The sequence below is a fragment of the Contarinia nasturtii genome, unplaced genomic scaffold (assembly GCF_009176525.2).
Source record: "Contarinia nasturtii isolate CC-2019 unplaced genomic scaffold, AAFC_CNas_1.1 Cnas_scaffold_1240, whole genome shotgun sequence".
NCBI lineage: Eukaryota > Metazoa > Arthropoda > Insecta > Diptera > Cecidomyiidae > Contarinia > Contarinia nasturtii.
The window spans coordinates 633,862-655,748 of NW_022198581.1; the positions used below are offsets into that span (position 1 = coordinate 633,862).

General features: G+C 33.7%; 5 protein-coding genes across 8 annotated transcripts in view; 1 reads left to right on the plus strand and 4 right to left on the minus strand.

Moving 5' to 3' along the window:
- Positions 1–1,191: 1,191 nt before the first annotated feature.
- On the minus strand, positions 1,192–2,436 carry LOC116345274 (bursicon). The gene is made up of 3 exons (XM_031774509.1): positions 1,951–2,436; positions 1,737–1,862; positions 1,192–1,527 (listed from the first exon to the last, which is right to left on the minus strand). The coding sequence occupies exons 1-3, from the start codon at positions 2,194–2,196 to the stop codon at positions 1,387–1,389; spliced, it is 513 nt and encodes a 170-aa protein (XP_031630369.1). The 5' UTR covers positions 2,197–2,436; the 3' UTR covers positions 1,192–1,386.
- Positions 2,437–3,432: 996 nt separating this feature from the next.
- LOC116345396 lies at positions 3,433–4,772 on the minus strand. Of its 2 annotated transcripts, XM_031774708.1 has the most exons (7): positions 4,568–4,772; positions 4,396–4,500; positions 4,269–4,331; positions 4,127–4,207; positions 3,898–3,982; positions 3,781–3,827; positions 3,433–3,706 (listed from the first exon to the last, which is right to left on the minus strand). In XM_031774708.1, the coding sequence occupies exons 1-7, from the start codon at positions 4,685–4,687 to the stop codon at positions 3,566–3,568; spliced, it is 642 nt and encodes a 213-aa protein (XP_031630568.1). In that variant the 5' UTR covers positions 4,688–4,772; the 3' UTR covers positions 3,433–3,565. The 2 variants fall into 2 exon arrangements, with proteins under 2 accessions (XP_031630568.1, XP_031630569.1); XM_031774709.1 differs by lacking the exon at positions 4,127–4,207.
- Positions 4,773–5,235: 463 nt separating this feature from the next.
- LOC116345294 (partner of bursicon) lies at positions 5,236–6,107 on the minus strand. The gene is made up of 3 exons (XM_031774542.1): positions 6,020–6,107; positions 5,726–5,938; positions 5,236–5,656 (listed from the first exon to the last, which is right to left on the minus strand). The coding sequence occupies exons 2-3, from the start codon at positions 5,904–5,906 to the stop codon at positions 5,361–5,363; spliced, it is 477 nt and encodes a 158-aa protein (XP_031630402.1). The 5' UTR covers positions 5,907–5,938; positions 6,020–6,107; the 3' UTR covers positions 5,236–5,360.
- Positions 6,108–7,277: 1,170 nt separating this feature from the next.
- Positions 7,278–9,389, minus strand: LOC116345349. Its single transcript, XM_031774624.1, has 3 exons — positions 8,929–9,389; positions 7,459–8,854; positions 7,278–7,358 (listed from the first exon to the last, which is right to left on the minus strand). Exon 2 carries the CDS (start codon positions 8,808–8,810, stop codon positions 7,488–7,490), a length of 1,323 nt encoding a protein of 440 aa, XP_031630484.1. The 5' UTR covers positions 8,811–8,854; positions 8,929–9,389; the 3' UTR covers positions 7,278–7,358; positions 7,459–7,487.
- Positions 9,390–11,892: 2,503 nt separating this feature from the next.
- Positions 11,893–21,887, plus strand: part of LOC116345432 — a 23,779-nt gene continuing 13,784 nt past the window's right edge. For all 3 annotated transcript variants that reach the window (XM_031774798.1, XM_031774800.1, XM_031774801.1), the window contains exon 1: positions 11,893–12,654. The gene's annotated coding sequence lies outside the window, so the exon portion shown is untranslated. The remainder of the gene's footprint in view (positions 12,655–21,887) is intronic.

Sequence of the window (21,887 nt, forward strand, 5' to 3'; positions counted from 1 at the left end):
CTAATTTAAAACAATAAAAAAAATGAATCAAGTCTGATTTGAATGCAAATATGAACTCTTCAGAATTTAATTCGGCTCAATTTTGTAAATGAGCGAAAAAAAAACTTGTGCAAGAGATGAAAAACAAGAGATATAAACCTAATTTCTATCTAATAAACTCAATCTATAAATATGAATATATATATTTATGAAAGATTCTTCAGTAGATATACATATACAGAAACGTTAAGAGTAAAATGAATGAGAGTGAGAAAGAGAAAGAGTAAAAAAACGGAGTCTACAATCGAGAATAAACTATGTTTTCACTTCCTACTTTATCGAGCGTATTCTTCAATGCGTAAAAAAATGCAGCTAAATATGAGCTGATGCATATTTTTATTGACACGAAACGGATTGAACCAACTGAAAAATAAAACATATTTAGCTAACTACGAAATCCAGAAGAAATGGAAAAACAAGAAATTTAAAACTCGCAAAATGTTATTGATTGTATGAATGAATGGAAAAAAGTCTAAAATTTTCTCTCAATTCGTTTACGAATATTTGAATAAGTTTCGTTTTTGCAATCGGAATTCAAGTTTTGTTAAAAAAATTTATATTAAAAAAAAAATCATAAAAAACATCAGAATTTACAAGTTATATTGGTAAAAAAAAAAGTTATACAATAGACGGCCTTAGAAGAAAACAATAACATACAGAACATGTTGCAAATAATACGATTACAAATTTTATGAGAGCAAAAACCAAATATATAAATGGACAGCGCAAAAGGCAAATGCAAAACCAGCCTACTTACATAAGAAACACGTCTCTTTATATATTTGGTTTTTGTTCTGTATGTTATTGTTTTCTTCTAAGGCCGTCAATAGGTTTATTAATTGAGATTGAGATACACTATTTTCTTTTCATCTTTGTTGTGTGAAAAAATGACGTTATTGCAAGTTTTTTTTTTGTTTGGATAAACATGAATTACGCTTTTTGTTTTGAAGAGTTTTCTCCATCTACTTCAGCATTTGAATACACTCAATTCATATTTCAAGAATTTTCTCGGATTTTGTTTGTGACGTATTTTTAACAAAAACTACTAAAATTAAGAAATAAGAAATTATTACGATAATAAATGATAACAATAAATCGAAAATGGTTTTGTTTCTCTCGTTGTTTGAAATATTTGAATTAAAACAAATTAAATGGACGATGGGATTAAAGTGATTCGTAAGTAAACTCGTTTTTATTTATATCAATCATTTCATTTCACGTTTTTCAAATAGTAATAGTGAACACTGAAAAACAAAAATCACAATCATATAATTAATATTTTAATTGTTTGTTTGCGTCATTCGTCGCATTTGAAATGCAGTGCGCTCATTTATGATGTTATATGGCTCATTGCAATTGAGCTTTTCGAAAATGATTATTCAATGGGCCTTCGTCAGTATAGCCGGCAATTTCTTGTGGCACAATTGACGTTTCTTCAACACCCGAACATGGCCGACACATACATTCCAACGGTGCTTTCGTTGATACCTGAAATATATTACAGACATGAAAAAAAATATTCTTCACACTTTTACGCTTTGTTTTCTTTTCTTTTTTTGCTTATTTTCTGATCTCCATTCCATATTATGAATTATTTAAATAAAGAACTATATTGAATGATTCGACGCGATCGTAAAATATTGCTGAGATCAAATTCCAATCGGAGCTTAAGATATAAAAATATAGTCAAAACATACCTTTCGGAACTTCCGTTCGCCTGGTTTTGCTTTGGGGCAAAATAGTGAAACAGCTGCTTCTCTTTCACCAGATTCCTGGCAACACATGCAAGAACGTTCCATCTGCCAAATTTTACTACCCGAAACCTATTCAACAAACAGACAGGGTTACTATTTTCATTTCACTTTTAACAGTAAACAATTGAAATTGATGGAAAAAAAAACGTAAAATTACCTGAAGATAGCTTGAACATCGTCCGATGCACGCAAAACTTGGTATTGGTTTTGGAACACAGCCTGGATATTGAAGTACATGTATCACTGGTGTCACCTGGCATTCATCACTGTTCCGTGACTGGTCTTTCACTTCGTTTTGTGCATACGTCTGATGCACACCAATGGCGCACGCATAAATTAATGCAATTAAGATTGGTTTATACATCGATTGTAAACTGTTCATTTCAAACCTCCAAAAACTCATACACTCGCGCACACACAAAGACGCAATCAGCGGCGAAAGAGATAGAGAGAGCAAGTGTGTGGGTGTGTGTGAGAGTGAGACAAACAGAGAAGAAAGCTTGAAATATTTTTCACGAAAATTTATATCCCAAATTCAAATAGACTCGATTTGAAGATGTCACAAAGATTGAAATAAACTGGAAAATCAAAATATCAGGGGTGACGGAACGAAAATATTAAGAGTCCATTGAATTGAAAAACCGTTACGAGATTGAGTGCGAAAATCGGCATGCTTACGACTTTATATAGTCAATGTTGGTGTGTTTTTTTTCCACTCCGGCCAGTAAACGCTAGGCATGCGTCGAAATAAATTGAATCGGCCATTTGCACCATCATCGGCTGTAACAATCAACTCTTGACACATTTCTCTTTCTCTCACCGATTTGTCCAACTGTGATCTTTCTTATCGAGCCGCAAATGCAAAATGCTTAGTTGCGACACGATGATTGTCCATTTACAAATCAGCGCTCGTACACATTTGTATGGACACTAGCACATGCAACGAAAAACCCTTTCACATCATGATCAAATCGCACTACTGGAGCCGACATCTTTCGATTTTTCCCAGACATAATTCGTTTCGCATTCGTCGAATAAGTGGGTGTGCATGCAATACATTCCGGTCAGCACAATTTTCATATCGACGAGCGATGAAAAAAAAAAAACGAATGTGCGATTTTCCATCATCATCTACGATGGTGAATTGTGCCCATTTTCGTTGGCTGGACACAGGATTTCAATTATTATGAAACACATAATTTCAATGTCATGCTGGGCGGGCACGTTATACATCATATCCAAAAGTCACTTGTTGAAAGTGTTAATGCTAATGTGCGCGCGCTGTTCATATTTTCCAAATCGATTTTAATGCAAAACAAACATGAAATTTCTTTACAAAATAAATACAACCATTTCAATTCGGGTCGACATGAAATACTCGGAATTTCATCGCTCATTGTCACAGCCATTCTATGGGATATACTTCGACCAAACCCTTTTTTTCATTTTTATATTTTGTGAAATATTATTTACCATATTCGATTGAAGCGGAGTAGACTGAATGATAACATTTCGAATTGGCATCGATTGATGTTAGCTGTTTAAGACACGAATTCAATGGAATGATTTTAATACATTTTATTTATATTTTACTTTGGCTCAAACAATTAAATACCGAATTTGGTGATTAATACAGTACATAAACATTGTCGAAATGTGACTAAAATCTTGAATCAAATTTATTTATTTTTTCTATTCAATTTTTGGCAAAGTGATTTCGATTGACTGAGATTTCTCTGTGTGAATGTCGTTGCCAATATTCCACTTATATCTTATACATCATTAATTCCATTAAGACTTTCGTTAAAAAGACGTAGAGCTCGACGTCCGTTCGGCATTAGATAAACATCATCGATGCTATAAAATCTATTCTTAGGTCCAACGGTACCATCAAATCCACAAAGATAACAATCCTTAAATTGCGAAAATTTTATTAAATTCAATGGTCCAAATAATATACTATATTTATAAGCATTGCCACACTTACAATTGGATACTTTCGATTAACGGTGAAAATTTTTCGTATCCAACGTTCTAAAATGAAAAAAAAACACACTTGTTAAATTGTACGAGAACGATTAATTCTGGATATTTTTAAAATTACTTCCGGTTCCTGGTATATATTGAAAGCCAGTTCGATGAAACTCTTCGATAAGATCTTGTGCTGATGCCATGTCATTTTCGTTAACCTAAGGAACAATCACAAAAAACAAGTCTATATAGCATTATAACGCGTATATGATTTGTGATCATCTTAATTTCATATAAAGTTACAAAAGAATAAAAAAAATTCGACATTGTTGGAAAAATAATGAGATTTAATTTTTGTTAACCCAAGAGTACTGGTCGAACCACGTATTGGGATTTTCCTTTGTGCTCACCAGCCGATCCTTCCATTTAACCAAATACTCAGTCTGCAAATATTACTTTAAATTAACGTTACAGAATTCAAACATAAAGAGACAAACACTTTACTTGACCGACTTCATTTTGAAATACGTCAAGGATGGATTCAATTTCGTATTCGGCATTCCAATACTGAAATAAAAAATGCTCATTTGAATGTTTGTGCCAAACGCAACAAGAATCAACACAAACGTACACCTTTGCTCTTTTCGTATTCAAAAACCAAGTTTGGGCAATAGCATTCAGAATAATTAACCCAAGAAGCCGGCGATCCATCTTTCCATTCCACCAGATATTCTGGCTGCAAATATTTATTTATTCATTTTTGTGGTGATCACGTAATCAAATGGAAATAAAATTATTTATACAATTCCTCTATTGTTGCGGTGCCTGGTTATTCTTGAAACTTCTTGCATATTGTCAAAATCTGGTATATCTGCAATAGTTAAACTTGAATTCGAGCTATCGAAAGATCTTGAAGATATCATTGTGTTGAACTCTTTTAATTTTTCACAATCACAATAAATTGCACTCAAATGGTGGCTCTACACAAAAACTAAAAAAATTGTTGACTACAAATGAAACGATTGCTTTCTGAGACTCCTTAAAGAATGCATACTGAGTTTTTTTCTAATCAAATTCGTTTTTTTTTTAAATAAAACGATTGAAACAGAATGGAAAGAAACTATATAATTTGGAGTAAACATTCGAAGGCAAGGTAGTTCAATTTCCACACACAAACAATTGAATCTTTCAATTTCTTTCAATCAAGAGCTAACATACAATACAAGATTACAGATTGGCATTCAATTGCAGGCGATGTGTTGATATGCAAATTTTTTTACTTACCCAAAGATATTTTATAATGCGGAGAAATAAAGAGAAACTACTTAAGGTTTTTAAGAACAATGATTATAATTGTTTAAATAACAAGTGATGAGTACCTTTGGCTATTTAAACGTTCAGTCATGATCTGTTTAAAATTCTATAAATTAAAAGACGTCTCTTTTTTCATTTTCTGCAATAAAATGTTCTTTATTGTTTCTCAAAAATTAACGTCAAATGAACAATTTTCACACTGATGTCATTTTGTGTAGTGATAATTGAGACACATGAGATTTAAGTTAAGTATCTATTGAGAATCGAATATTGATGATTGATTTATCGTGAAAAATCACCGCATTTGAAACATCGACATTCGGCTGGCTCTTTCAAACGAATATCCATCGATCCCATTTCGGATGTGGTGAGTCGTGTACCATCCGGATCATAGCAATGCGTTAGAGTAACAACACGTTCATGTAAGTAACTTTCACGGCAACAATAGCATTCTTTTAGGAATCCAGTTGGTGTTATAACCGATGGTTGCACTTGGCTATTGCATAGCCCTTCACATTTATTAACCTGCACTTCGTCGTTGCATGTGCGTTGCAATCGGCCCAATTCATCATATTCCTCTGCAAATGCAATAGAAATAGTAAACGAATTATATCAGAATCGATCGTAAATCATAATTATACAAATACCTTTGATTAGATGAATCGTGGATGGCAATGTTTCGCACACTTCATCACCCTTTTGCTGTGCATTAATTGTAATTACGTGAATGCAACCAATAAATAAAATGACCAGCATCGATGACGTAATGGTTGTATGACGTTGATCGCCAATCCAATTGTATCTCCGAATGTCGTGTAACAGTCTCATATCGTCTAAATTTGTTTGTTCCTCCTTATTTCCTGTATTGCACACGCACACAAACACATATACACATAAAACAATAGAATTATTTTGGACAACAAAGTAAAATTTTTACTTACTTCGATGACTTGAATTCTTTGAGCTTCACGAAGCATTTGCGACACAGCGGAATGTTGCACCCGACTTTTATACAAATATCGAGAAAAGTTGAATCTGTTGATAGCCAGACAACAATGAAATCCACATCGATGCTTGCGCAAAGACGAATTCCATGCAGTGCTGTTTTGTTGTTGGTGATGATGACGATGATGGAGATGATTCTCAAGTGAATAACACCATTTTAAGAGCATTCAATAGTTTGTGCAATGGCTACGGATTGAAATAAAACCGATAACAGCATCTATTGCCATACACAGCCAATACTCATGCTCCACTTTTCAACACAATTTCGATATATGGGAATCACATACGACATCCACCAGCATGCTGTGTGAAAATGCGATATGTCGCGCTAAAATTAAGTTGAAAATCATGTAGATGGAGTATCATCGACCGAGCAGATCGATGATTTCATATGTCGGTTAAATCGCCGTCATTTACAGACACTATTCATCACTTTGGACATTGGGAACTGTGGCTCGGTAATGAGTCAGCCACGATATGGATAAATATCATACCGCATGAAAATTTATACTGACCGAGGCGAAGGGATTGCTTATGTCGCCAATCGATTAAACATTTATATGTGGATTCAGTCGATTTTACTTAGCTATGTGATATAATTCTCAATATTATTACAGCGAACGCAATATTATGCAAAGAGAGGTTCATTGCCGTGATTGATTCGTCGACCTTTCATAAATCCAAAAGATTTCTGCATCACTTGAATTATCTAAAACAAACAAAAACATTGCAATATTTCTGTATAACTCACATTCTCAATGGATTTAAAATTATTTTAACTAATACCAATCCTTTTCTTTTCTGAATTGAATGAAATTATTTGAAATACTTTTAATACAATTATACTTTTATACAATAACAATTTTGAATTTAATTGGAAATTTATTGGATGGCGTCGAATTGAAGGGTTTTTTATATTAAAAATCTGCTTTGCTTTCATAACCGTTGACAACATCGCATTGTGACAGTGTAAATCTAATGAATTAAGTTTAATTTAGTTTTTTTCGACGATTAGAATTTAGGGGCTAGTTTGAAGTGTCGTTCTGGTCCAAAATACACTAAAAACGGCTAAGAAAGGCTAAGAAAGGCTATTCCAACTTCAAGCATTTCACAGCACCACTGCAATTAAATTATTGGCTTTTGTTCATTGGGTTTGAGTGCGTATACTTTCAACGCGATAAGAGAAAAAAAAATGGGGCCCATGTTGCAATTTCAGAATATATGCCTCCCTCTGCTATGCGATCGATCTACATATTGCGTTATCTAGGGAGACTCCTAGAAACATATTGCGGATCATAGAGATAAAAGAAAAAAACATTTATATTCAATAAGATCTTTATTTTATGAATTAATAACTTAAGAATACAACAATTACCAATAACAATCAAGAACAATTTGATTTTTTTAACGTTTTAATATTATTTGAAACTTATTTGGACTGTTACAAAATCTTCCATGCCATCCATTGATCAACAATGGTTTCAAATCACTGTCTTTAACAATCTTTGTGTGAAAAAAACACAATAATTTGAGTGATTGAAACTTACTCCAGTGAGGTACGATTTCTTCGATTTTTAACTTGAAATGATCAAAAATCATGAGCTGCTCAAGTATTGGTAACGCTGCTGCAATTCTGGATAGATTAAGTCTTTCGAAGTGTCCACCTCTTAATATTAATTTTGTTATTGTTGGATGTTTTTCAAGGAATTCATATTCATAATTTGTGAATCTGTCAACACCGTGAAGTTCAAATGTATCAAGTTGATGACTGGTAAATTGAATTGCCCTTGATTCAGTGCTTAATTGCATGTTCAGTGAAAACTTTTTCAAATTCCTAAAATACATCAATGGTGGCACACTGGAATCGAGCAATGAACAAAATGTATCGTCAATGGCAAGACTTAGACTGTCTAAGTTTTGCAAATAATTGATCACAAGTAGAACATCATTCGATTGAAAAACATGGCAGTTAACAAAAAGATCAAGATCGAGCTCCTTTAATTGTGGATTCAAACGGAAAGCTGTTACTAAATTGCCTTTTAATATACAATACTCATCTGCATGGTGAAATTTGCTATAGGAATTTGATTCAATATGTAAACTCTTCAAATGAGCAAAACGGCCTTCAATAAATTTCAGCGTACAAGGTTGATCAAGGTTCTTATTTATGGTTTTCAAGACAAGCTTCTGCACTTTTGGAAAAAGTGCATTCAACAAGTTGTATTCAACCAAATCGGTAAAATTACAATCGTAAAATTCAAGGTTTTCAAGATTTATAAACGGTCTCTTCATGTATCTTGATGCATCTTGAATTCTAGTAAATTTAATGGTACGCAAGGATTCAGCACAATAATCATTTGCATAGTCAATTGCACGGTGAGTCAATTCAACATTATTTTCATTTTGTACTCCGTTTTCGCCAGGAATGACATAACGTGGTATGTATGAAATGTGTATTTCATTTACTTGACGTCCAAAACAGAAAAGAAATTGAAAGCTTGTTCTCAAACTATAGAAACAGAAGCGATTTTCGGTCATAAAATAGTTTGAATGCAATCTTGATAATATGTGCATTTCAACTCGTTTTGAACGATATTTTTGTTCGTAAATGAGGTTAGCAGCATTATTTAATTTTTTATTCGAAATAGCTGCTCTCAAAAGATCGTCGAAAGACAAATAGTTTAAACATTTTCCAATGCATTCACTAGTCATATCCGTGATTTTCATCGTTCCTTTGGCTTTTGAGACTTCTATTGAACACACAAATTTTCCTGCAATTTAAATATCAAATTATTGAAATGTTTTGCTGTAAGTCCAAAATTATATTTAAGAAATCGACACTTACCACAATCAGTATAAATTTTAAGAACGAATATTGTATGCCGAATATATGATTGTTATGTTAACTATAGCGGAAATATGTGACGTAGTGTAAATATTGTTTATTCACACGTGTTGTCTTCTATGCTTGCTTCTATCTATCACAAGTAAATATGGTGTCTTTAATAAAACGATAATAACAAAAAACTATACACAGCCTTCAATGTTGAAAATGTAACACTCAAAAATATGTTGATTCAAAGGAGTTGCATTTCTATTCACTTATGTAAGAATATGTTCATATATTTAATTTTATATTTTATTTTTCACTATTATTTATACTTAGTAAGTGTTCACAACCAATATGTCCGTTCTCAACCAATTCTCAAATTCAACTGAGATACAAAAAAACATTCGGTACGATTCTAACAAAATAGATCATTTGGAAAAGTCCAAAAAATTCTGTTGTGGTAACAAAATAAATATGTTGTAGTCAATGAACTATGAACTCATTTGTAAAGCATTAACAAGATGTGAAACACATACATAAACTATTTAGGCATTATCATCATCACAAGATGCAGGTAAAAATTGTGATATTTTGCTTTGATGCACACAACGTTCAACAAACAAAAACTGAACGTTCTTAATAACGTTGAAAAATGCAATGCTCGGGCCTTTTCTTGAGTGCATTTTCGCCTCGAATGGAGGAGTATATTGATTTCAATGGAATATTTCCATTTTTTTTTCTCTGCCAATAATTGTTAGAAATAGATTTGGGTTTGATTTAAAATTTTACATCTTTAAATTATAATTACAATTTTGAGTTTTCGAAATGCATTTGAATTTTTATGACATTTGTCGGTTGGGGCGCGGTTAATTTATCAAACCGCATCGAATGAAAGGCCCCGAAAAAATTTGAGGACGAGGACAATTCTTGAAAAATAAATTGAAGACGCTCTCAAATTTGCGAGCTAAGCGAGGAGAAGTAAAAAAATGAAAAAATTTGATCTATGAAAAGATCATTCGCATCGTGATTGCATTGTTAGTATAAAAAAAAACTGCTTTATTTTATTTTAAGGGTTCATAATTCCAAAGTGATGCAGCAAAATATTTGAATTTGTTGAAAATCGGTGTGATGACACCGTCTAGAATATTAGTTGTCAATATTAAAAGTACATCATATTGTAAGATCAGATCAGTGAACAACGTATTTTTTTCAATTTGTTGTAAATTTCAGACAAATTTTTTTAGTTCGTTTCAAATGTGGCAAGGAAGAAAGAAAGAGAAAAGACTATGACGGCGAATTGTGATGATGATGACGAATTGAAATATCAATCTTGTTGCCGAACATGCAAAATGGCTGAAAAACTCCTTTTTCGGGCGAAGTTGGGAAAATGACGAAAATTTCATCGTGAACATCGCTATTGCTACTGTTCAAGATATGTTACTCGATCATTTCTTCCTAAAACACATTAAAACAGTCATACTGTTTACTTAAAATGAAGACAGAATTCAACTATAATTCTGTACATTGACAGGCAAGATAAAAAGGCCTCATATCGGCTTAATTTCACATGATTTAGATAAAATAAAAAAATAGTTGCTAACATGTTTCATCAAATATAATTTAAATTAAAAAAAAAGTGATAAATAATTTTAAAATCAGTTCGTAACAATAATAAAAATTCTGCCAAAATCATAGTCAATTTTAATGAGTAATTAACGGATGTTCGTTAAAAGCATGATTCAAATCGTGCATAATACACAAGTTACCAACATTTTAATGTTTAAAATAGACTTGCACACAGAATATGTGCATTGTATAAAAGCATCAAAGGGATATTCTCATTCAGAGCTCAAACACTTCTTGATTGTTACAAATAAATATGAAATATATATTTTTCACCAATCAAATAATTATATTGTTTGTGTTCATTTCATTTTAAAAATGCTTATTTAAAAAAAACGAGCGAAAAAATGTTTGAGAATACTATTTGATTCTAATGTGTATGTGATAGGCTTGCATTGAATATCCCTTTTTTCTGATTTGGTATACGCTAGTTGTCCTTTTCGCACTGCGGTACATTAAATGCCATCTCTAACGCATTCAATAAAATCCAATGGGTTTTACAGATGTTACGACGAGTATTTCAATTGTAATTTGTGATGGTATGGGTTTCTTTGTAGTACGTTATAGCATTTGTACATGCAGGCAGGCAGGCAAGTAGCCGTGCAGGCATATGTTATGCGATTATGAAACAACGACAATGGTTCAAGAGTTCAATCACTTCTTGGTAAAAGAACAAATCATTTGGCAAAATCGTAAAAATTTTGGTATAAAATCTCGCATAAAATGAATAGTCATTTATGCAACCGCAACGATGACAATTCAATGAATCATTTTTGATGTTGAATTTGGGGGGAGGCGAAGACAATCATTAAGATTGATTCAGTGATAAGTGCACGTTTTTTTTAATGTTTGCACATTAAAAGAAGCATTTCAATATTCCAATAGGCGTTGATTCGCTATCTCTAAGCACTTAGGCCTTTACAAACAAACCGAGCATATTACTAGGTTGCATTAATGGATTGCTTTGATTGTACAACTGCTCTTACTACGATTTCGTAGTATCGTACACATACAAACACACACATACATACAAAGACACACGCACACGAAAATAAACTCAATGGTTATTTTTTTTTCTGTTTGAAGAATAAAAACAAACATTTATCAATGTTTTCCAGTCGCTCAATTTTTGGCGTGTGTACGTTGCAGCTGTATGCGTGATTGGTTATTGTTGGTATATAGTGTGACTTGAAAAGAGACAACACTAAATCACATATTCCAGTCATAAGCATGCGGTCCTTGTCTATTGCGCACGATGTGTTTGGTGTGTCGTATCGAATTTAATGCGTTTGATGGTATTGGTGTTTTTGTTGCCATCTTCGTCGTTTTTATCGTCGACTTTTTTTGTTCGTAGCATTTGTAGTACGGTTTCTGTCTCATGGTCGACTCGACACATATCTTGTGTGTTGTGTGTTAGCAAGCGAGGACATTAAACAAGAAACAGTAGTGAATTAAAAGTAAAAATAAAAAATTTAACACACACAGTAAAGAAAAATACTAACATTAAAAATGACACGAAAACGTTGATCATTTTGGTTTGCAATTATGCAGAACGGTGATTAGTAATGCTTTTGCCAATCTCTCAATGGATGAAACGTATTAGTGGTTCGAGAGTGTGCTAATCGAACAAACACACATCGATTTCACAGTGTAGCGACAGAAAAAAGAACACATAAATTACAAAACATTAAATAATAATAATAAGGTTCATTTATGTGGTTGAATTTTTTTAATTAAATAAGAAAAAGTACATCTGGAGAGAAAGATATAGAACGTGAGTGCATTTCACATAAGCAGACAATCAATTAAAAAAGAAAAAAAAAAGAAGAAAAATACTTGGCAAGCGAACAAGTTTCGACGGAAATGAACGGTGGATATTAAACGGCGAAATTATTATATTTCTTTTCTGTGTTGCTAATTCTCAATTTCTCTCTTGTTCGGAGGATAATTTGTTCGGTTTGTCGATTTGACAATAGTTTTTTGAATATCCGTAAAACAAATTGAAATGAGAACAAAAGAACAATCAAACCAACGACAGAAAAAAACCGACATTTCATCTATAATTACTGATGTTTTTGCTGTTGCTGTTGCTGCTGCGCGGTAAACATTGACATTCGGGTAAATGAGTATAGTGTGCATTATAAGTGTTTTGGAAAAGGAAAAGACAATCAAATCTAAAGAATTAAACACGAAAACCAATTAAGCCAAAATGAATAATCATCAAAATTATGCGCACGGAAAATTGCACGGCCGAACGAATTAAAGAAGAACGACAGTGTCAAATTAAAATTGATTAAGACCAAAACTTAAAAACGAAAAAAAAAGAAAATAAACAAAACGAAGAAGAAGAAGAAAGAATATAATAATATAATGTTGTTGGCTGTCGCCTCAGCATAGAGTGAATGAAAGCATAAGTGTGAAATGATGGTCTTTTATCGTGTGATTGTATGTGTGGGTGAATTATTAGGCGTTGAAACAGACAAACAATAACACATAATATTATACATATTCTAGTTGTGTGATGATGAATTTTCCATTTGACGCGCGATACTACCTTATTTTTCATTCGATATTGCTTGCACATACACACATATACTTGCATGCCTTTTATGTCCATAGCGTCTCGATTTTTGATGGGCCAACCGTTTCGAAATTCACAACTCATAAGATCATCTGTAATGTTTGATTGAGTTCCGTTCTTTTTTTATTACACAATAAAAAAGAAATGGATTCATGTGGTAGGTGTACTATTTTATTACAAAATTGTATATCACCAGAACCGAAAGTGCACAAGTTTGTTTTTGTTCTCGCTCGCCTTTGAAATGTTATGTTATTTTCTGAATACGAAAAAAAAAAAAACAAACAACACCCAATTGCACATTGCACATTCCATGTTTGAAACTGCATGGTTGTAGCTAATGTTTCATAGTAAATGCCAAGTAATTGTAGTTCCCTTTTATGCGATTCGAGTAGATCGAAAATTTCAATTAAAAAGCACAAATTGACGACGAAACTTGAATTTTAAGAAATGGAAAGGCAAGTACAGGAAGCAGAGCAAAACCATCAAAAACAACAACAGAACCGACACACAAAACTCAGGTTGTCGATTTCAATAAAGTTTTTCATATGTAGGCGAGATTTTAGATGTGATTTTGTTGTTGTTGCGGCTGCTCTGCTGCTATTTCGTTTCTTTTCCATGCCAACGCAATCTATTTTAATTGATATGAACGAAATGAATGGGACGATTTTAATTTTCAAGAGTCCGTACGCGGTTTGTTCGTAACGCTTTTTTTAAAATACAAAATAAACTCAACTTAGTATGAGTGAGTTTTCAATTGAAATCTAACATTCTGTGTAAATCAGTATGGATGTTGATAACCGGTGTGTTTCATGCAAATGCTCTATTTGGAAAAGAGGGCGAAAACTTGGATATGCAGCATTTTTACTATCGCTTTAAAAAAAAAAAAAACAAGCACACATTGAATGACAGGCGCCAACAACGTACAATCACAGAAAATAATGTCAATATATGCAATCATTACAAATCACTAAAATTACCGCATTTTTTTTACACACTCTGCCATAATCGTCGCGTTTTTAAGATCCAGGTGCAGTCTCGGCGAGCGTGTACTTTTCGAAGAATGTGGTGTTCGTCCCACAGAGATAGCACTAACCATTTGCATTCAAATAGACACTGAAATTGATTGATTTGAACATAATTTTTCCATTCCTTAAGTTGCTTCGGTTTTAGTAATGAGCATATGTCATACTTAAATCATTAGTTTTTCATCTTTTTTGTTACCCCTTTTGCTGTTCGTAATCATCTTAAGAGTTAATAATTTAATAGCTAAACGACTAGTTCTTTCCATCGTTGTTATGAGCACATAATTGACTCGAACGTTAATACGGAATAATATCGAGTGAAACATCAATGAATGACAAATATGCGTTTTGTGTGGCGATAGAAGAAGCATACACAAGGAAAACAGAAAAGATAGTGAGAATGAGCAGTTGAATGCGTACATTGACACTGTGTTATGGCATTGTGTGCCACAGAATGAGCTCAAAATATTTATACAATGAACGAATTGATTGTCTATTCGATGCTTTTTTCGGGTTATGCTACAAACCAAATTATCTATTGGCTTAAAGTGACACCTTTGCTCTTCATCTTTTTTTCCTGTTGTGTTTCGATCACTTGATTACCGTAAAGGCAAAAATCGCATAGAATAACAAGCACCCCAGTTTAACGAGATTCCAGTTTTGTGGAATCTGGCCAAATTCATCGTGGATGACAACCGAACACACATACAAAAAACAAAACGACAGGAGAAAAAAAAAAGAGAACCGTATGAATTCGCAACAAAAATGTCATACATTTTCAGACTTGGTCAAATGACCATTTTTAGTTTTCCAGTTCAATGCGTTGAATTTTCATTTGCCATGTCAGTTTGAATAAAACGGAATTTTCAAACGAACCACGCATACCGTGTACCGTATGTGCATCGTTGGAATGCTTGTACATCAAGCTCATAACAAATCGGTTTTAATGATAATCGCATTCATTCGATGTCAATACCAGTTCATAATCACAATCAACCTTAAAGTCGATTAGCTTTTTGAACAGAAAATAACAACGATGAAAAAAGGTTGACTCAACTGACAAAAATGTGACGAATAAATCTAGCACTATGTTCGGTGTCATGGGTTCGCAAGTTACCCCGTCCTCGTTTTTTAAAGCGTTCGAAAGATAAAAGAGAAGAACAAAAAAATAATACAACGACAGTGTTGAAGACGAAGATGGAAAAGAACGAGTTGAAAAAAATTCAAAAAAAAAACGCTGAAACACTTGATGTAAATAAACGACATTTTTTTCGGAGACGAAGAAAGCAATTTGTATGGAAAATGCTTCACATTTCATGCGTGCTTTTCATGCAAAGATACCTCGTGGCTCTTCAATTCTACTAGCATTTCTTCTTTTTTTTTCTTCTGATAACAAGTTCAAATATCGATAACAACAACATGTTGTTGTTTTTTCCTGTATTCATATGAAAAATACATAGTTCGAGACATCGAATTAAAGTTAATAAGATGGGCTAGAGGTGGCGACCGAGGCTGTGCTCAAAAACCGATTATCAGTCAATTCCAGCTATAATATATCGATGTTGATCTCATAAAGTAGAGATTTATAGTTATCGGCGAATCACGCGCTCGTACACTCACTCATGCACTTGCTTAAATGGATTTTTTTTGTGGTTTTCGTTGTTAGTCAAGTATTTCTTACTCGAGTGAATGAATGAGAGATGGAATGCATTTGACAACAATACAGAACGACTGATTGAAAGCGGGTGGAAAAGGTGCCATCACATCACACATTCACTTTAATGGGAAAAAGTGACAACAATAATAAAGTAATTCGATGAATATAAAAAAAACGATGCTTCACAACGAAAAGTAATGAGTTGTGTCATTCTGTTTCGTTACATACAACAAAAAAATATGCCAGTCGCAAAAATATGTTCGACATGGACACAGACATATTCAATGTACAAACCAATCGGTTTGTTGTTGTTGTTTTACAAAAATGACCAGAAAGAATGAATCGGTATCGGTGGAACGAATACAAAGAGAGTCGCGATTGAGTAAGTAAGAGCGGAGCGCACGCGATAGAAACACAATCAGCGAGAGAATATTTTGTGCAGAAAAGGCTTTTTTTTTGCAATGTATATGAATCATTTGTGTGATGTGTCGGTTACTTGTTCAATGTAAACGATGTAAATGGAAAGTGCCACAATCACAGTTTTCACCCAAATCCATTTGAAAATTGACGACCCGATAGACGATGCAAGAAAACGCACATAACTAGCCATTGCAATTCCTGAACAAACCATTTCCAATTTGGTCTCTTTCTCTCTTTCTCTCTCTCTCTCTCTCTCTCTCTTTATATATATCTCTCTATTTCTATCTCATGCTCATTCTTTGTGTGTTCACCCATTCGACGAGAAATGAACCGTTAGACACAAGAAAATCTAAATACTTGGTGGCTGGTGGTTACGTTATTCGTTATTCACTCGGTCTCTATTTATTTTTATATGCTACTTGTTCCGCTTAATGCGGAAAATGTATTATCGATTTTCTTTAAAACCAAAAGCGAAACAACGAAAAAGACAGACAGAGTGCGAGTGAGCCGAACGAATGAGCGAGCGTACGGGCTAGAAAGAGAGTGAAAAATGAAAAGTGACTCCAAAAACAAAAACGACCCGATACTTTATGTGTATGTATTTATAGTATATTAAGCCAACACGCCATTATCATGTTGTATGAGTGTTTGTCGGTTGTTTGAAAAACCATTTTCACAACCCGTATTCACTATTGTCGCATTGTTCGATTGCCTTGTTTGTGTATATAATTTTACCGAAAAACAAAAAGAAAGAAATTAAACAAAATAGAGAAAGCATTTGTCTCGAAAAGATATTTTCTCTTCACCCCCCAGTTAGTCGACGTTCGTAGACTTAGTAGTCGTTAGATCAAGATCCTTGGTTATTGGAACGATGATCAGTTAGTGATTTCAAAAAAACAAATCGAAATGCGTGCATAGAGTCGTATATTTGAAATCAATGTTAATTTTATTTTATTGACAATGAACATTACCATGCATAAATTTGCACAGAGAATCAAACATGCACGGCACACATATGTTTCATTGATGTAATGAAAATTCAGTGCGTATTCAAGTAGAAATTCATAATGATTTTCCGCTTGACGTCATTGTTCTTCTGGAAGTGTGTTGAATTATTGATTGAATATTATTAATAGAATCGAGCACAATATATATGACATTTCGTTTCATAAAATTTTCTCCAGTTTGAGTGTTTCATCCACACAAGGAAAATTATTATGATTGCAATTAAAATGGATTTTTTTTTTTCATTTTCGGTTATGTTGCGCACAATCATGTCAACTTAATTACATTTCCAGCATTTGAAACAATGGATGGCATTGGCAATTAAAAAAACATTTAAAAGAAATTGACGCACGATTTAAAATAGTACACACACACACAAAAGCTAATTCCGTCACTTCATTCTGTTTTTGGTTTTGAAGTATGCTATTTAAAAATCATAACACATTCCAAAATTGGAAATAGTCACTGGAGAAAGAGAAGAGACTTCTGAATGAGCTCATAAATTATCCCAAAATAAAAATGTATAATGCGTAAACGAGCATGTTCTGAGCCGACAGAGCGCATTATATGATGGGCCAATTCATAAAGAGCACGTTCTTTTGAATTTATTAAATGCAATGAATATAATAATATAGTCGATGTATGGAGTGGTGAGTGAATGGCGTAAGCGCCCAATGCATTTTTGACGATTTTTATGCCCACAGACGAAATATTTGGAATGCTCAATATATGTTTTAAATTATTATATATATATTTTTTTTTTCTTCTCCGCTCTCATGTTGTTCTGTGTCTCGGCTGCCGTTCATTTTGCGTCAGTTGCAGACATCATGAATAGAAGCAGACCCAGAAAGAAAAAGAGCGCATATGCATGGAAGACGATGGAGAACAGCCGACTCAATCGCATAAAGTGTGTACACGAGCCACAGTTTACAGACCAAATTACGATATTCATAGCATAATATATATTTCTGCTTCTTCTTCAACTTCATGGTTTTGCTTGTGTACATTTTTTTCTCTCTTCCTACACCAAATATTTATCGGCTCAATTGTGTTGACGATGGAATTCTTTTTTATTCCATGATTTTCTTCTAATTCGTTCATTTTTCGATTGTTGTTGTCATTGTCGTTATCGTTATTTTTTTTGGTTTTCTTGTATTCGTATAATTTTATATTTTTAACAAAAGCCAAAATCCAAATGCCCAATAATCGAAACATGAACACATCTGTCGTTGATAGGTGTACGGATTTTTGTTGTGTGCAATGTTAACGAGATCGATATAAATGAAATAACAATAAAAAGGCCAAGAGAAAATGACTATGAATTTTGTGCACGCGGTACGTGTGTGCAGCACACGCGAGCCCTTGTCAATGTGAACGAGAAATGCGTGTTTGGCTGTTGTGTCGTTTTTTTTCTCTTTTCTGGTTATTATTTCGGATCACAATCAAAATGGAACATGAAAAACGATCGACAAAACCAACGAAGAAATTGAAAGAAAATGAAGAACACTTTTGGTTTATTTCACGTTGGATTTTGTTTCTTTTTTTTTTGGTAAAAGAAAAGAATGGAAAAGGGCATCGATAAAAACTGAACCAACAGAATAGGTGCAAAGGAGAAACAGATGGAGACAGATCGAATGAGTGTGTGTGAGAGTGTGTGAGAGAGAGAGCGGTTGATAAAGAGAGATAGAACAATGTGTGGATTATTTAATGAAACCAAACGAAATATAAAATGAAAACCCAAATGAAATGAACTGCTAAGCCATATAACTCAATCGCTTGGCACCAACAACATATACAAATATAAGTATAGCAACCCAAAACAAACCCAAAACCAACCGATGTATATAATATATATATATAGTTGCTGCCACGATAATCACGTTGGATGCATACAAAAAGCATTTTCACATTTCTACTTTAAATCGGTGTACGGTTCCGTATTGACTTGAGTTGATTTTAAATTCTGCCTTTGGATTTAAATATGAATTGATGTATGATGCGAGCACACACCACCATAAGACATCGACAATGACGACGAACGAGCGACTGCCGAAGCAACAGCATGTGGATAAACATGGGCATATCGTACAATGCCTTCAATGCCTTCTGAACGTTGTTATGATGGCTTTAATACTTATTGTTGCGCCGTATTTTCTCTTTGCTCATTGCATCGCATTTATGCTGCGTTTTGTATTCGATCGTTCTTTTTTTTTAATGATTGTGTTTTTCCATTCGGTCTCACTCTCTAGCTTTATGCGTTCCATTTCGTAAAATAGTTTGTTTCATTTTGTTTGTTTGTTTGTCTCGCGCTGTCTCTCTAGTTAAGGTAAAGTTGTGCGCGCATCAAACCAAAAACAGTCAAAAATTCTGTTCGTGACAAGATTTATGTCTTTTTTTTCCTTATATTTATAGTATGAAACTCTCTTTCTCGCAATCGCACTATACACATACTGTACTTTATTTCAAATCTCATTCCTTTTTTTTCTCTATCTTTTCCGTGATAAAAAGTTGAGACGGCTATGGAGTTTTCAATTTGTTGCTCAATTGCACTCCACATCTGGCACGATTTTCCATGCCCGGTGTTGTGTTATACTGGTCTCTCGGATTTTATTTTAGTTATTTTTTTTCCCATTACTTCTCAATCTCACATCTTGCTCTACTGTGCCGCTATGCTTCCGAGAGAGTACAGCTATAATTTTTCTATTTTGGCCATTTCTCTTGCTCTTCAGCACGACTTTTTTTTTATACATATTTAAGGCGTTCGATTAGAGCTATCCGATTATTTTATATTCTTCACGGCGCATATTCGCCTCCATAAAATGTCACTTGGTTCTGGCTCTCAGCTTTGTGGCTTATACAAAATTTCCCGTTTCTTCTTCTTCTTCTTCTTCACATTTTCTTAATGTTTGTTTGCAGCCCATAAACTAGTGTGTTATGGATATAGTGTCGATAGCTGCATTTCGTTCACATTTCGCGCAGACTCTATGTTCCTCGCTTTCTCCCTCTCCCTTCTGATCTCTCTCTGTCTGTCTCGTTTGGTTGTTAGCTTGTTTACTAAATGTCTTCGATGCACAATTATCGTGGTTACTTTTGTCTTTAGTTTCCAAACCAAGGCATTGCAAAAAAATAATTCAAATTTGTATGCTTTATGCTGTGCACAATGCACTTTTTGTACATTGTGCGGCATTATCGTTGTTGTTGTCGTCATATTGCACTATTATTTTGCCATTTTGGGTTGCGAACCAAGACCTCGTCACTTATTCTCTCTCCCCCTATCTATCTTGTGTTGTTTCTTTATGTCTCAAACGATCTTGATCATTATTTATGTATATTTGCGCGGATTAATGTCCAACATCGGTTTAGATGAATATGACCGAATTAGTATGATTTGTAAATTGAGCTCGCTTCATTCTCGTATAGTTGATGATTGAATGAGTACGATGCAAGCCGAGTGCACGAGTGAATGACTGAATATGAAAGAAAACGCACTGCCTGGCCACGGTGCAACCTTAACATAGATGATGGATTTGTCTTTTATCTTTTTTGTCTCTTCATTTCCATAAAATCGTCATAATAAAATCACTCTCTGTTCGCACATGTATATTTAGCGATTGTGTGTGTGTGTGTTCGCGCGCGCACATTTTCATTCGTTCAATGCTCGCTCTGTTCTTGTGCAATGAGAGGGCTGTGCTATGTTTATTGTATCTCAATGTGCGATATTGTACATTATATGCTTGCTCCGCTATACATTTTTCATATTTTCTTTTTTAGCTTATTTCTCGTGTACAGTTTGATGTTGTTTCTTCGTTTTTTATTACGTTTCTTCATTTCAGCTCAATTTGTCGCTTGTATAGTTTCCTTTCACATGTGTCGTGTTTGGTTTTGTTTCGATTGAATTGCGTGTACGTGCGTATGACGGTACTCTTCAGTTTAAAACTCTCTTATTTTCACCTTTCTTCCAAAAAAAAAATATGAGCATGATATTTCAAGTCTGGTTGAGGATCTTTTATTTTATTTCTCGTTCTTACTCGCTCACTCTCTTTCTAAAAAAAACATTGAGAAATAGATTTGTTTGTTGCTCTATCGTTTTTTTCTTTCTCGTAAGCAAATCGTCGATCGTAAAAAATGAATTGAATGTGCTTCACTCACTCGTTCGTGGGAAGAACAAGCGAATAGCAAAATAATATACAAAAAAAACGAGCGCGTTTAATTTGAGAAAGAGATTTCAACGGAATCTCTTCCTCTCGATCACGGGCGCAAAACGTTTATTTAATAATAATATGAAACGCGTAAGTGCTATTTACGCATTCAACTAAACGGCAGAATTGTGTATGCGTGGTGTCTTTTTTTTTCTCTTCTCTTCTGCTCTTCTCGCTGCCATTATGAAATTTTGTGTATTTGAATTGCTTGTTTGCTGAAACTTTAGCTGTTTAAGTATACACACGAGTGAAATAGCACTGATTTGTTTTTTCATCACTTCTTGTTAAATGGAAAATCAAATTAAACAAAAATGGCAATTCGATGTGTTAATGAGTGTTGGGCATTTGCATTTCTCTCGCGGTTGCTGCTTTATGAGCTAAGAGGCATACCGAGATTTGATCGCAAGGCGCGCGTATATACGAACGACTGTAAGATCTCGTGGTTAAATTGAGTTACTGCTACTGTT

Excerpts from the sequence above, each read along its gene's own strand:
- LOC116345294 (XM_031774542.1), bottom strand. The coding sequence starts at position 5,906 with ATGAGACTGTTACACGACATTCGGAGATACAATTGGATTGGCGATCAA. Across the intron at positions 5,657-5,725 it reads CACGATTCATCTAATCAAAG|AGGAATATGATGAATTGGGC; the intron begins GTATTTGTATAA and ends TTGCATTTGCAG.
- LOC116345396 (XM_031774708.1), bottom strand. The coding sequence starts at position 4,687 with ATGATATCTTCAAGATCTTTCGATAGCTCGAATTCAAGTTTAACTATT. Across the intron at positions 4,501-4,567 it reads ACCGCAACAATAGAGGAATT|CCAGAATATCTGGTGGAATG; the intron begins GTATAAATAATT and ends AAATATTTGCAG. Across the intron at positions 4,208-4,268 it reads TTCAAAATGAAGTCGGTCAA|ACTGAGTATTTGGTTAAATG; the intron begins GTAAAGTGTTTG and ends TAATATTTGCAG.
- LOC116345349 (XM_031774624.1), bottom strand. The coding sequence starts at position 8,810 with ATGAAAATCACGGATATGACTAGTGAATGCATTGGAAAATGTTTAAAC.
- LOC116345274 (XM_031774509.1), bottom strand. The coding sequence starts at position 2,196 with ATGAGTTTTTGGAGGTTTGAAATGAACAGTTTACAATCGATGTATAAA. Across the intron at positions 1,863-1,950 it reads GATGTTCAAGCTATCTTCAG|GTTTCGGGTAGTAAAATTTG; the intron begins GTAATTTTACGT and ends TTTGTTGAATAG. Across the intron at positions 1,528-1,736 it reads GCGAACGGAAGTTCCGAAAG|GTATCAACGAAAGCACCGTT; the intron begins GTATGTTTTGAC and ends AATATATTTCAG.